The following is a 15,195-nucleotide window of genomic DNA, read 5'->3' as shown; positions in this document are numbered from 1 at the left end:
CTCAGAGAACTAATGGTTGGCTACAGTGGCTTATGGAGGACACATTGCTGCACCTGCAGGAAGAGCAAATGGTACATGATTCAGGAGCTCTATTTCAAGCAGAGGACAGCAGTGCTATTTTAAAAGGCAGCGATGAAACCTACTGTGCAATACTGTTTTCAGTCCTGAGTCACCCCTTGTTCAAGTGAAAAATGAAGTTGGTGACAAAAGTTGCGGAGAAGGGCCACGGAGGATGGATGATGGGAGTCCCGAAGAACCTGTTTTCTGCGAAGGGACTGAAGTTTGTGTGGCGTGACTGGCTGTGTAGGAGTAGGTTGAGCTGGTGGTAAGGTGATTCGGGCAAGAGACAGTGCTGAGACAAAGCTATAGGCCGGTGTTGGAACAGAAATAAATGGAGATAAGCAGTCCACAAACATAAAGGTGACGCGAGAGGAAGGTTCCTGAAAATTTGAGCAATCAAAACCCCCCTTTCTATGATGGAGCTTGGTTGGCTTTTGAAAGGAATCGAGTGATGTGTTGTCTCTGTCAGCAGGGGATTGCCCTTGATGACACAGAAGATCCCTTGTAGCACAGCAGCACTTATATCGACAGGAGGGATTTAGTCTGTTTGTACTAAGTAATGTATACATCAGCAGCTTAGTTGTAGTCGGTATTTTGTTGTGTATTATGTCCTGTGCATTCAGTCAGCTCATGAATGTGTGAGGAGTGGATGTTCCTGGTAAATATGTTTTCCTCTGTACCGGTAACGCTTTCACTAATTCATCTGAAGCTTATTTGACTACTGGGAAGTAGGCATGCTTGCCACTTGCTGCTACATGCTACATTGCTGCTTCACGGGGTTATTGATGGGGAGCAGGGGAACCTTCCCTGGCAGAAGCCTTGGCAAAAGTTCAGCTCAAGAAAGAAGAGGAACCCATAGAACTTCTAGTAGGTACAGGTGTCAGATTTTCAGCACTAAATCGGACTTTATTGCCCGTAAGTACACAAAACGTCGATATTGTGGGAGCAACCGGACAGGTCGAGAAAACTTTCTTTTTGAAACCACTAAGATGCAAAAGTGGGAAGAGCGTAGGGATTGATGAATTTCTCTACCTGCCCGAAGCTCCTCGAGCACTTTTAGAATGGGATGATGTAGTAGGTCTGGGACGGTAGTGATTTTCCACAGCAGCTCCTGCAGTGCTGTGCTTACTGTTGATATCAATATTATGACTACCGTTTGCACAACATCAGGGCTGTCCCTCCAGCATTCCTTCCCCCACCTTCACCAATAGCTGTGGGTGGGCATGATCTTGGGAGGGACTATGGCCAGGACAGCTGACCCAGGCTGACCAAAGAGATATTCCATACCATATGACGTCAGCTCAGTAATATAAACTGGGGGAGAGGAGCAGGAAGGGGAGGCGAGATTCATTTCTGGCCTTCCCAAAGCAACCGCTACGCGTACCGCAGCCCTGCTTCTCGGGAGGTGGCCGGACATCGCTGCTGATGGGAAGTAGAGAGTAACAGCTTATCTGCTTCTGCTTTGCTTCCCGCGCGCGCGGCTTTGCTACTTATTTATTAAACTGCTTTTATCTCAACCCACGAGACTCCCATCTTATTTTCTCCCCTTCCATGGCTTGCTGAGGAGGTGGGGGATAAAGCGGTGTGGTGGGCACCTGGCATCCAGCCAGGCTCAAACTACCACAGATGAACTCAAACAATCGAACGCTGAAATGAAATTGAAAGGTGGAGAAATTGATTTTTAAGTACCGGAAGAAAACCACATTGACCTTTTCAGTAGAACTGCAAATTAGGAAAGAAGAAATTAGACACCAATTAAAAGACCAGGTATATCCAGCAGTACAGGCCTAAGGAGTACCAGGAAAGGCTAAAAATGCAGAATTGGTTGTTGTTAAACTCAAAGGAGGAGCACAACCTGTTACGATAAAGCAGTATCCCCCAGAACTGGAAGACGGGCGAGGACTGAAAAACATCACAAAAGAATTTCTAAGATTGGGACTGTCAATCGAATGCTTCACAGAGTAAAACACACTGTTCAACGCTGTAATGGTATGGGTGGCTCCCAACTCTAACAAATGGCTTGGTTTCTTTCTTTTAGTTCCATGTGACCCTGCGGCACACCAAGGGCAGAAAAGAAGCCAAAACCTCTCTCCTCCTGAAACTAAGGGAAGCTCTTTTGGAAGCTGAAGACGTCTCTCACTGCGGGGTTCTCCTCCACGTAGTCCCTCAAGGGCTCTGAGTGGCGGCACCGGAATTCCCCTACAGCTGAATCCATTCCGGAGCTCTTGTGCCACATATCTAGAAGGTAGGTTCTAACGCTACAAGTCCATTTTGCCTCGTAAGAGAAGAGAGGCCACCCATTGGGGAAAATACTGCACAGAGTAGCCTTCCGTCGTCGTGTTAGGACGGGGAGATTGCTCTCAGGGGTCAGAGAGTACTGACAAGTACTCCTCGCAGCACAGCGAGGGTTGGGCCAATTCCCTTTTTGTTGGTTGGAGCACAACAGACCTTGTGGAGCTTCGGTTGGACCAATATTTCCTGCTTTTCATAGCTTGGCTGCATTTTGCTTGGAGTCTTTGGTAAACTCTGCGAAGCTCATGCGCGTGCTCACTGTTCTCGTGCCACGGTCCCGCAAGCGACCGCTGGCTTGATTCCCATCTCCCAGAGCAAGCAGGTTTTGGCATCGCTCTGCCCACTCCATAGGCACAGCTTTCCAGGGAAACCCTGTTCCTCCTGAGGTAATGGGGGAGCAAAGCCAGTAACTTGCCGATTGTTCTCCCAGTTCCGCTCATTAGGCCGGCAAGCAGTCCAAGGAGGAAAATGCACCTTTTCAGCCACATAATCCTTTGGGATCTTACGAATTCCAGCTCTCTTGTAATTGTTCAAGGGTGTTTAGTAAGTTTTCGGGTAAGTGGTGATTTTTGTTCGACTGTGCACGGGGCTGTAGCTCTCAGAACTCTAGAATAATGTTGCCAAGATCCTTTTTCAGCCACTCTCAGGGCAGTGGAAGTAGTCAACAAGACCCGGAAAGGTCCCTGCCACTTAGCTCTCAGGGCTTTGTCCTTCCATGTCTTGACGTAAACCCACTCTCCTGGTTGAAATGGATGTGCCGGAACGCCTAGTCCACTTGGTTGAGGTGGGGTCACGTGGTTGTGGAGCTCCTGGAAGGTCTTGCCCAAAGCCAGCAGATTGAAACGAGCTTACACAATTTCTTCCTGGTTGTACTCGTATTCTTAGCTAAGCTTTTGGTAAAGCTTGTAACCGAGAGAAGGAGGTTTCTTGGTGTATTTGATTCCACTGTAACTGAAAGGTCTGGTTCACGCCTTCTACTTTTCCACTAGCTTGAGGTCTGTTCGGCGTATGTAAATCCCACTTGGCTCCCAGATGCGCTCCCACCTTCTTAATGTCTTCTGCAACAAAACAAGGGCCTCTGTCTGAAAACATTCCTGCTGGTACAGCAAAGCAGGGTACGCTGTGATTTAGGACTTGTTTGACTGCTTCCCGTGCCACATCGGTGCCACAGGGCCATCCATTACATGTGTCTACCAGGTCGAGGAGATACTGACAGGCTCCCTTTCTCAGTAGCTCGGTGAAGTCTATTTGCCAGTATTCCCCTGAGGTCATCCCTGGTTTTGTCACCCCTGCGATGATGCTCTCACCTGTCTTTTTGTTCCTTTGCTGCCAAATCACCGATACATTTTCTACCACCTTCTTCATAAGGCAGGATCGGGCCCAGTATCCTCGGTGTCTTTCCAGGGATCAAGGCCAGACTTTCAGATTTGGCCGCTGCTTCTGCTGTTTTGTCAGCCGTTTGCTTTGAAGGCTAGGAACTCAGTCTTTGTGCAGAGGTATTTGAGGGGAGCGCCTGTGCCTGTCTTCTTTACTCTGTTCTCTACAAAACTCTGTCCATCAGCATGCATTCCCAGCCTGCATCCGATAGTGGTTGTCCCTTTAAATCCTTTCTGCTGGAATAGACTTTGGCCATTTGTCTTTCAACAGCTGGAGGGGATAAGCACAACAAATGCGTACTTGGTGTACAGCTGATGGCTCTTGGCCCTCTCTAATGACTGGGGGTCTGCCAGGGAATTGTTCAGATCTTGAAGGCAGGCACGTTTTCCACACGGAATTTCTGCATCTGTGCTTCAAACAGCCGTGCTCTCAAAGTGGAGGTTGAAATAGTTGTGCTGTTCACTCCATACCTTGCTGAAGTGCAAGACCTTAAAACTTTAGGGGCTGCTTAAAGCCCGGTACTGCTCAGCGCAGTTGTCTCGCCTGTATCTCCCAGGTCCGTAGGAAAATACTGTGGCAAGGCACAAAAGCAAGGCTTGGGGCGCAGGGGCTGGAAAGCTTTCCCGTGGAAAGGGACCTGGGAGTGTTAACCAGCAGCCAGATGAACATCAGCCAGCAGCGTGCCCAGCTGGCCAAGAAGGACAAGGGCATCCTGGCCTGTATCAGGAACAGTGTGGTCTGCAGGGCCAGAGAGGTGATTGTTCCCCTGCACTGGGCACTGGTGAGGCTCAACCTCGAGTGCTGTGTCCAGTTCTGGGCCCCTCAGTGCAAGAAGGAACGCAGGGGCCGGAGCGTGTCCAGAGCCGGGCAGCAGCGCTGGGGAAGGGTCTGGAGAACAGGTTGTGTGAAGAGCAGCTGAGGGAGCTGGGGGCGTTTAGCCTAGAGGAGACACGACCACTCTCTACAAGTAGCTAAAGGGGAGTTGTAGGGAGGTGGGGGTTGATCTCTTCTCTGTGGTAGTGAGTGAAAGAACACGAGGCAATGGGTTTGGGTCGCAGCAGGGGGCTTTAGGTTGGACATTAGGAAGAACTTTTTCACTGAGAGGGTGGTTAAACATTGGAACGGGCTGCCCAGGGAGGCAGCAGCGGTGCAGTCACCGTCCCTAGGGATATTGAAAAGACATCTAGATGAAGGACGGAGGGATATGGTTTAGTTTAGGGATGGGCTTGGCAGGGTCAGCTTAGTGCTTGGACTCGACGATCTTCAAGGTCCTGTCCAACCGTAACGATTTTGTGATTTCTCTGAAAACTTCACTGGGACCGTCTGGCACACGCAGAAGAAAAATTCATGTGTTGGTTTGTAATAGACATGGAAAAAATGTTTCTCTTAACTCGCCCACGAACTCAACTGTGGCCACAGTGCAAACAAGTGACAGTCAAAACAAGTGAGAGACCTGGGGATGTTCAGCCTGGAGAAGAAGAGCCTTGGGTTGCTTCAGGGGAGGCTTAGCTGGGAAATGAGGAAGAACTTTGCCCCTGAGAGGCTTGTTGGACTGGCGTGGGCTGCCCAGGCAGGTGTGGGAGTCCCCATCCCTGGAGGGATGCCAAAGCAATAGAGCTGAGGTGTTGGGGGAAATGGCTCAGTGGCAGGCTTGTCAGTGTAAGGTGAGGGCTTGGACTCGAGCTCGAGGGGCTCTTCCGACCAAAATGATTCCATGACTCTGTGAGAGCAGCCGCCGCTGGGACACGGGGCCCGGAGCTGCTGGGACGGCCAAGACGCAGCACAAGAGGCGGTGCAGCCTTCCCATCCTCTGGCCTCCCCTTGCCTGTGGTGCCCCTGAGACGGGCCCCGTGGCACTGCCGGCGCGTGTGCCGGGTCCCAGAACCATGGAGAACCCAGTCCCTTTGTGACATCACCTCGGACCACACCCCACCTGCTGCTGATATCCTGCGCCCAAGGCACTGGCCTTGCCAGAGGCACAGGAGCCAGCACCAGGAGCGGCCATGGAGCCGGGACCCAGCGGGCACTTGCCTGGCGTCAGGCCCGGACTCTTCACGGTCTTTGACCAGCTGAGAGATATGACAAATCTGCTGTTTAATAGGAACCAAGAGCTGAGACGGGAATTGGAGCGGCAGGACCAACAGCCGTTCCAGCACGGCTACCGCGGCGCAGGTCCCAGCTCAGCACCCCCTTATGTGTCTGTGCCACACAGAGCCCCGCGATCCTTCCCCAGCTCAGGTGAGAGCGCAGGCAGCTCTGTAGCGGCCTCGGGCCTGTGGGTGCCGCAGCTGCCAACATCCACACCTCATCCTGTTGCCCGCCCTTCGGACTGGGGGCTGACACTGACAGAGCAGAGCTGGACCTCCGGAACCCCCTCTTGGGAGCCAAGCTTCAGCCGGCGAGGTGAGTGCGCGGGGGTGGTGGAATCATGGGAGATAACAGCGGGGCGCCCTGTGCCAGGGGCACGCGGGAGAGGTGGGGAGCAACCTTTGGTAGCCTGTGCACAGGCAAGGCTGGCACGGCAGCCTCTGGAAGCCCCTGGCAGGTGTCGGGGGAGGAACGGAGGGAAAACACTGGTTTGGGGATGAGTGCCTGACGCTGCTGGTTCCCGCAGAGAGCTGGCAGCCGAGATGGCAGCAGCTGCTGGGCGAGATCGCCTTCCAGCTTGACCGCCGAATCGTCCACAGAGTCTTCCCCAACGCCGATCGCTACCGCGGCTTCAGTGCCGCCACCATCCCCGAGGGAATCGTGGAGGTAGGCTGGTGCTGCGAGCCGGGGAGCCGGGCACAGTGCCCGCAGCCACGGCCCGGTGCGCCCTGGTCCCCCTTGTGCTCGGTCACCCGCGGGTGCCGGTACTGACCGTACCCTCTCTGCCACAGATGGTCGAGGAGACGGAGCGGGGAGCTAGCCGTGATCTGAGCGTGGCCGCAATCTGGAACTATGAGTTTGTGATGAGGCGACTGTGGGCACTGGGCTACGTCCCCGAGGTGCACTTGCCCGCAATCGAGGCCTTCATCAACACCTACGGCCGCCTGGAGCGGTCGTACTGGTTCCCGGCCGAGCCAAACGTGGCCTTCCTGCGCCACGTGGTCAGCCAGGAGGTGCCGCCGGATCTGCGGCCCAACGCCATGGTGCTGCTCGAGTGCCTGCTGCAGCTGGCACAGGAAGATGGGCAGCCCCTCTTCTGCTACTGAGCGGCTGTGCCGAGCCGTGAGCCCTGTCCCGGCTGCGCCTGCAGCAGCCGCCGCCTGGTGCCACGCAATAAAGCTGTGGGTCAATCTCATGTCGTGTGCTGTGGGCTTCTTCCTAAGCAGCAAAAAGCATAAGGATGGCAATGCACCTGCTGGTTGCACAAGAGAATAGCAATATTGATTAAGAAAGATACGTAACCATCTGCCCTATGGATCCTCCCACAGGGGAGGCCACCAGTGAGTCAGTGCAGGGCGCCCAGCTTTATAGGCAAAACCCCGCGAGTCAGTGGGAGGTGCATTTTCTTCAGGCAGAGACCCCTGGGCTATCTTCCTCCGTGCTGGATTTTGCCTGGGCTGGCCACGAATGGCAGAGGAATCCAAGGGAGCTCTCCAGAAAGCAATCCATTTCTCCACCGCTCTCTATTTCTTAACGTGTCAGTGCCCGCTGATGGCTGCTAAGAAAATGCCGCCGTCTTCTTAGAGATGCGGGCGAGGTGTAGAAGAGAGAGAAGAGTAGTAGAGAAGAGAGCGAGCGAGGAGTATCAAACCCCAGACTGCAATGCGTCCAAAAAGGAGGGAGGTGTTTGGGACATTTGATTGGTGAAGGGAAACGGAGAGTTAATCCAGAGAGAATCAAGGCAATTGTGGAATTGCCCCTCCTGCAAACCAGAAAGGAATGGAAAGGTTTTGGGGACCAGCCGCCTGTTGCTCACTGGGAGTAGCTTCTTAGGCACAAGAAACAGAAGGGGTATATTCCAAGTTTCTAAATGAAGAAGCAAAGGCGTTAACTTGGGCAGACGGAGAGAAAAAGCTAATCCAGGAATTACAGTGCTGTCACTGCTCTGCGAGGAGCACCTTTTGCTTGCTAAGAGGGGCAGGGGGCTGCAGTGCAGGCCTGGTAAGGAGTTCTCGGACATTGAATCATGGCTCCGGTGTAAGCAGTGCCATAATTGGATAAAGCCTTTGAGCTGTTTGTCACAGTAGAGGAGGGAGCCGCCTCAGGAGCATTGACTCCAGAACGGGGGGCAAACGACAACCAATAGCACACTGATGCAAACTTTTGGACGCGCTTTCAAGGAGGTGGCCCAAACGTATAGAGGCAATAGCTGCCACTGCCCTCTTGATTAAAAAACCAGCAAAGAACATGCAGAAAGCTGACATTCGGAGGACTATTAGTAATAAACGCCTGTGCCACAAGTGAAAACGGCTTTGGCACAGAAGGCTGGCAGATGGCTAACCCATTTTAGAATCTGAAAATGTGAGGCAATGTTAAGAGAAAAAGGGGATTTTGTCTTGGCCTCCGGCTCATGCCTTAATCCAGCCACTTTCCTCTGGAAGGGAGACATGGAATGTGCCGACCTTGAACACAGTTGTTTAGGCAGAGTATCAGACTAAAGTGCGAGAGGATTTCAAAGACACTCCTTCACACGCAGGCCCCCACCTATTTATTGATGGCTCAATAAATGCCACAGAGTCATTACGGTTGGAAAAGACCTTGCAGATCATGGAGTCAAAGCACTAACCTCACCCTGCCAGGCCCACCCTCTCTTCCAAATGAGATTGCGGTGGTCCACGTGAATGGGCATCCAAAAGGGAGATCTTTTATGGCCTAAGCGATGAAATGGCAAAAGAGGCAGCGTTAGGTCATGCAATTGTGAGTGTGTCCAATCTCACCCCGCAAGCACCTTCGCCAAAAGGGACTCCAATATTGACAGAAGACTCAACATGAAGAGAGTTGGGAACCTCTGAGACACAGGGAAACTGGCTTCTCCCAGATGGAAAAGAAACAATAAATAAACAAGCTATGAGGGAAATAGTGGCTATTTTCCATCCAAGAAGACATCGGGGGGACGCAAGCAAGATGGGATTTAGTTTTGAGAAGATAGGGATGTGTAGGAATAGACTCAGTGGCCAAAGAAATTTGCCAACGATGTGTGACTGACCTATAAAAAGATGGAGAAAAAGGTCCTGAAGAAACAGCCCCTAGGAGGAAGAAAACCTAGTCTAAGGCCCTTTAAAGCACAGACCTTTTTTTAAGAATTAGGTCCCGAGCTTGTCTTCTTTTTGTCTTTTCTCAAGAATAAAGAGCTGGAGCATGGCCATGGAGGGCTATGGATTGTTCAGGAGAGACAGGCTGACAAGGCGAGGGAGTGGAGTTGCTCTCTATGTGAGGGAGCAATTAACGTGCATTGAGCTCTGCCTGAGTGGGGAGGAGGGGCAGGTTGAGTGCTTGGGGGTGAAAATTAAGGGGCAGGGTAAGGTAGGTGATACTGCCGTAGGAGTTTGCTACAGGCCACCTGATCAGGAGGAGGAAGTGGATGAGGCCTTCTACAAACAGCTGGGAGCTGCCTCACAGTCACAATCCCTGGTCCTCATGGGAGACTTCGACCTCCCTGATATTTGCTGGCAAAGCCACTCAGCCAAGCGCACACGGTCCAGGAGGTTCCTAGAGCATGTTGATGACAACTTCCTGACACAGGTGATTGAGGAACCAACGAGGAGGGGTGTGCTGCTGGAGCTGGTGCTGACAAATAAGGAGGGTCGGGTTGGAGATGTGGAGGTTGGAGGCAACCTTGGCTGCGGGGATCACGAGATGGTAGATTTCAAGATTTCTTGAGGAAAGAACCAAGTGATTCACCCTCAATCCATCACCCTATTAAAATGTAAAGCCTGACAACCGTGGCACCACGTATGCTGCTGTAAATTCCTCCAGCAATCTGTATCTCATTAAAAGAACGGAAGAACGTAACAAGACGGCCAATGGAAACTTGAAAGCAAAAATGGTGTGTTTTCTACGGAGGAAGAGATATTTCCAACTTACAGATAACGCTCACAGATAAGCATGCTAAAGAAGTTGAAGAAAAGTCCGCACCTACATTCGGGAACCAGAAACGTCCGTGGAAGTACAGTGAACTCATCCCTTCTCGCCAGTATGCGTCCCTCCTAGCAACATATATCAGATTATGTTTACTTTGAGTCTATGGATTTTTGTGTTCTGTTGTTCGGCGATGTAGCTGTTCTTGACCTTTTGTTGTAAAGTCATGGCCACGGGTAAAGATGTTTATGTTTTCTTCATGTGCCTTTAATTTTGAAATGTGTTGCCGAAGGCTGGCTGGTCCAAAAAGAAAAGGAGGGGAAACTGTAGGCACAAATATGACTTGGACCAGCCAGCTTGAATAAAGATGGTAGGGACAAGTTAATGCAGCTGGCAAGCTGCTTCCAAGTATCAGAAACAGGTGCTGTGAGTTAATCAGGTGGGCCCTGGGTGATCCCACGGGTGAAAGCAGCATAGAAGGAAGTAGCTAGCAAAGGCAGTGTGGCTTTGAGTCAGCTCTGTTGGTTGTACTACGTTGCCCGTGTATGTCTCTGCACATGCATTACCTAGCCTCTCTAAACCTTTGAATGAGCATAGCTGTAGCCTGCACCACTACAACAGTTACCGATACCTTTTTCTTTCTAGCAGACGACTGTGAGATGATTAAAAGCTACACAGGGAGACCCTGTGACAAGGTGGAAGGCAAAGCAGTAGTTGAATTCAAGGCGAAATCAAGGGGAAATGTGTCCAGGGTGGCAAAAGGCACTGAACAGCATCAGGCAAGGCTCAAAATTTCAAATAGCAGCAACAAGAGTTGTAAAGGACTGTGGAACTTCAGCAGAACTAAGCCTCTCCAAACCTTTGAATGAATACAGCTTGCACCACTACAACACTCGAGTGCCTTTAATCATAAATACCTTTATTAGGGTTGGTGTAAGATTCTCTCGCCTCGCACTTCAAGGTAGAGCTGACAAACAATTCAGGGCACAGACTCAAGGAGTGGTGGCGCCTTGGAGGCAGGTAGCCTTTGGGATGGAGCTGTGCTTCGGTATTCAAATGACATCAAAACGAGCAAAGTTCGCGCAAAGGATAGCAATTCATCAAGATTTCACAGACCTTTGCTCAAGGGGCTAGATGTGCCGCTTACCACCTCTAGAGGACCAGCTCATGCCCATGGATCAACTCGGAGCCTGGCCGCCAAGTCTCCACGCCGCTCCACCCTCCATGGGCGTTGCAGGGGATCGCTGTGCAGCAGATTCCTCACATACCTGCGACAGCTGCACCCCATGCTGAGAGCCTTTCGGTGTTGTACCTTTCCTTAGATTGTGAACAATGCTGATTTTTAACAAAGGGTTTAATATCTAGGCCACTTAAAGAAATTAAGCCACAATACCCCGAGCCCCCGGCCCGCCCCGGTGCTGTGTGATGCTACCGGCTGGTGATGGCAAGAACCCGCTAGGCCCTGCCCCAGCCACACCAAAGGGCATAAATGGCACTGCGCACCCTCTCCACTTAGGGCTTTCCTGCCACGGCACCACGGCCGTCCCAGGCGCCGAGTCCCGCCTCTGACTGCTGCATCCAACCGCTCCCCCAGTGAAAACGGACGGCAGCCTTGGCTGTGCCGTCATCTCCACTGCCCCAGCGCTGCTGTCAGCAACCGGCACTGCAGCCTGCACCCCAGTATCGCTGCTTGCACCCTGGCTCTGCCACCCGCTGCCCATCCCCTGGTACTGCTCGCACCCCCAGACATCGCTGCTTGGCTCAGGGCAGTCCCCGTACAGCAGCAGCAGCAGCAGCCATGCCAGCGACTCTTGTGGGGCCCACCACAGCACCCACAGCACACGACATGAGATTGACCCACAGCTTTATTGCGTGGCGCCAGGCGGCGGCTGCTGCAGGCGCAGCCGGGACAGGGCTCACGGCTCGGCACAGCCGCTCAGTAGCAGAAGAGGGGCTGCCCATCTTCCTGTGCCAGCTGCAGCAGGCACTCGAGCAGCACCATGGCGTTGGGCCGCAGATCCGGCGGCACCTCCTGGCTGACCACGTGGCGCAGGAAGGCCACGTTTGGCTCGGCCGGGAACCAGTACGACCGCTCCAGGCGGCCGTAGGTGTTGATGAAGGCCTCGATTGCGGGCAAGTGCACCTCGGGGACGTAGCCCAGTGCCCACAGTCGCCTCATCACAAACTCATAGTTCCGGAATGCAGCCCTGCACAGATGTCTATCTCCCCGCTCCGTTCTGAGGATCATCTGTGGCAGAGAGGGTACGGTCAGCACTGGCACCCGCAGGTGACCGAGCACAAGGGGGACCAGGGCGCACCGGGCCGTGGCTGTGGGCACTGTGCCCGGCTCCCCGGCTCGCAGCACCAGCCTACCTCCACGATTCCCTCGGGGATGGTGGCGGCACTGAAGCCGCGGTAGCGATCCGCGTTGGGGAAGACGCTGTGGACGATTCGGCGGTCAAGCTGGAAGGCGATCTCGCCCAGCAGCTGCTGCCATCTCGGCTGCCAGCTCTCTGCGGGAACCAGCAGCGTCAGGCACTCATCCCCAAACCAGTGTTTTCCCTCCGTTCCTCCCCCGACACCTGCCAGGGGCTTCCAGAGGCCGCCGTGCCAGCCTTGCCTGTGCACAGGCTACCAAAGGTTGCTCCCCAGCTCTCCCGCGTGCCCCTGGCACAGGGCGCCCCGCTGTTATCTCCCATGATTCCACCACCCCCCCACACTCACCTCGCCGGCTGAAGCTCGGCTCCCAAGAGGCGGTTCCGGAGGTCGAGCTCTGGTCTGTCACTGTCAGCCCCGAGTCCGAAGGGCGGGCAACAGGACGAGGTGTGGATGTTGGCAGCTGCGGCACCCACAGGCCTGAGGCCGCTACAGAGCTGCCTGCGCTCTCACCTGAGCTGGGGAAGGATCGCGGGGCTCCGTGGGGCACAGACACATAGGTGGGTGCTGAGCTGGGCCCTGCGCCGCGACTGCCGTGCTGGAACCGCTGTTGGTTCCGTCGCTCCAGTTCCCACTCCAGCTCTTGATTCTCAGCCCTGATCGCCAGTAATTGGCGTTCCACATGATCTATCTGGTTGACAATCAAGGTCCTGTTGTGAGGCATGTACCTGCTGGGTCCCGGCTCCATGGCCGCTCCCGGTGCTGGCTCCTGAGCCTCTGGCAAGGCCACTGCCTTGGGCGCAGGATATCAGCAGCAGGTGGGGTGTGGTCCGAGGTGATGTCACAAAGGGACTGGGTCCTCCATGGTGCTTGGACCCGGCACACGCCCCGCAGTGCCACGGGGCCCGTCTCGGGGGCACCAACCCAGCGCCGCCTGCTTTCACAGAGTCATGGAATCATTTTGGTCGGAAGAGCCCCTCAAGCTCATCGAGTCCAAGCCCTCACCTCACACTGACAAGCCTGCCACTGAGCCATTTCCCCCAGCACCTCAGCTCTATTGCTTTGGCATCCCTCCAGGGATGGGGACTCCCACACCTGCCTGGGCAGCCCACGCCAGTCCAACAAGCCTCTCAGGGGCAAAGTTCTTCCTCATTTCCCAGCTAAGGCTCCCCTGGAACAACCCGAGGCCGCTTCCTCTTGTCCTGTCATTCATGACTGGGGAGGAGACACCGACTCCCACCCCTAACCTCACTACAGCCTCCTGTCAGGGAGTTGCAGGGCGTGATTGTGTCTCTCCCCAGCCTCTTCTTCTCCAGGCTGAACATCCCCAGGTCTCTCACTTGTTTTGACTGTCACTTGTTTGCACTGTGGCCACAGCTGAGTTCGTGGGCGAGTTAAGAGAAACATTTTTTTCCGTGTATATTACAAACCAACACATGAATTTTTCTTCTGCGTGTGCCAGACGGTCCCAGTGAAGTTTTCAGAGAAATCACAAAATCGTTACGGTTGGACAGGACCTTGAAGATCGTCGAGTCCAAGCACTAAGCTGACCCTGCCAAGCCCATCCCTAAACTGGCAGCCCGTTCCAATGTTTAACCACCCTCTCAGTGAAAAAGTGGCGGCATTTTCTTAGCAGCCATCAGCGGGCACTGACGGGTTAAGAAATAGAGAGCGGTGGAGAAAAGGATTGCCTTCTGGAGAGCTCCCTTGGATTCCTCTGCCATTCGTGGCCAGCCCAGGCAAAATCCAGCACGGAGGAAGATAGCCCAGGGGTCTCTGCCTGAAGAAAATGCACCTCCCACTGACTCGCGGGGTTTTGCCTATAAAGCTGGGCGCCCTGCACTGACTCACTGGTGGCCTCCCCTGTGGGAGGATCCATAGGGCAGATGGTTACGTATCTTTCTTAATCAATATTGCTATTCTCTTGTGCAACCAGCAGGTGCATTGCCATCCTTATGCTTTTTGCTGCTTAGGAAGAAGCCCACAGCACACGACATGAGATTGACCCACAGCTTTATTGCGTGGCACCAGGCGGCGGCTGCTGCAGGCGCAGCCGGGACAGGGCTCACGGCTCAGCACAGCCGCTCAGTAGCAGAAGAGGGGCTGCCCATCTTCCTGTGCCAGCTGCAGCAGGCACTCGAGCAGCACCATGGCGTTGGGCCGCAGATCCGGCGGCACCTCCTGGCTGACCACGTGGCGCAGGAAGGCCACGTTTGGCTCGGCCGGGAACCAGTACGACCGCTCCAGGCGGCCGTAGGTGTTGATGAAGGCCTCGATTGCGGGCAAGTGCACCTCGGGGACGTAGCCCAGTGCCCACAGTCGCCTCATCAGAAACTCATAGTTCCGGAATGCAGCCCTGCACAGATGTCTATCTCCCCGCTCCGTTCTGAGGATCATCTGTGGCAGAGAGGGTACGGTCAGCACTGGCACCCGCAGGTGACCGAGCACAAGGAGGACCAGGGCGCACCGGGCCGTGGCTGTGGGCACTGTGCCCGGCTCCCCGGCTCGCAGCACCAGCCTACCTCCACGATTCCCTCGGGGATGGTGGCGGCACTGAAGCCGCGGTAGTGATCCGCGTTGGGGAAGACGCTGTGGACGATTCGGCGGTCAAGCTGGAAGGCGATCTCGCCCAGCAGCTGCTGCCATCTCGGCTGCCAGCTCTCTGCGGGAACCAGCAGCGTCAGGCACTCATCCCCAAACCAGTGTTTTCCCTCCGTTCCTCCCCCGACACCTGCCAGGGGCTTCCAGAGGCCGCCGTGCCAGCCTTGCCTGTGCACAGGCTACCAAAGGTTGCTCCCCACCTCTCCTGCGTGCCCCTGGCACAGGGCGCCCCGCTGTTATCTCCCATGATTCCACCACCCCCCGACACTCACCTCGCCGGCTGAAGCTCGGCTCCCAAGAGGCGGTTCCGGAGGTCCAGCTCTGGTCTGTCACTGTCAGCCCCGAGTCCGAAGGGCGGGCAACAGGACGAGGTGTGGATGTTGGCAGCTGCGGCACCCACAGGCCCGAGGCCGCTACAGAGCTGCCTGCGCTCTCACCTGAGCTGGGGAAGGATCGCGGGGCTCCGTGGGGCACAGACACATA

The 15,195-nt window shown here is 54.5% G+C and overlaps 1 protein-coding gene across 1 annotated transcript; it reads left to right on the top strand.

Annotated features, from left to right (window-relative positions):
* Positions 1–5,732: 5,732 nt before the first annotated feature.
* Positions 5,733–6,923, top strand: LOC133628890 (speriolin-like). The gene is made up of 4 exons (XM_062018851.1): positions 5,733–5,901; positions 6,018–6,132; positions 6,237–6,483; positions 6,609–6,923. The coding sequence occupies exons 1-4, from the start codon at positions 5,733–5,735 to the stop codon at positions 6,921–6,923; spliced, it is 846 nt and encodes a 281-aa protein (XP_061874835.1).
* The last annotated feature ends 8,272 nt before the right edge of the window (positions 6,924–15,195 follow it).

Source organism: Colius striatus, chromosome Z (assembly GCF_028858725.1).
Source record: "Colius striatus isolate bColStr4 chromosome Z, bColStr4.1.hap1, whole genome shotgun sequence".
Taxonomy (NCBI): Eukaryota; Metazoa; Chordata; class Aves; order Coliiformes; family Coliidae; genus Colius; species Colius striatus.
This window is presented reverse-complemented; position numbering and strand designations above follow the sequence as displayed.

Excerpts from the sequence above, each read along its gene's own strand:
- LOC133628890 (XM_062018851.1), top strand. The coding sequence starts at position 5,733 with ATGGAGCCGGGACCCAGCGGGCACTTGCCTGGCGTCAGGCCCGGACTC. Across the intron at positions 6,133-6,236 it reads GCCAAGCTTCAGCCGGCGAG|GCAAGGCTGGCACGGCAGCC; the intron begins GTGAGTGCGCGG and ends GCCTGTGCACAG. Across the intron at positions 6,484-6,608 it reads TCCCCGAGGGAATCGTGGAG|ATGGTCGAGGAGACGGAGCG; the intron begins GTAGGCTGGTGC and ends TCTCTGCCACAG.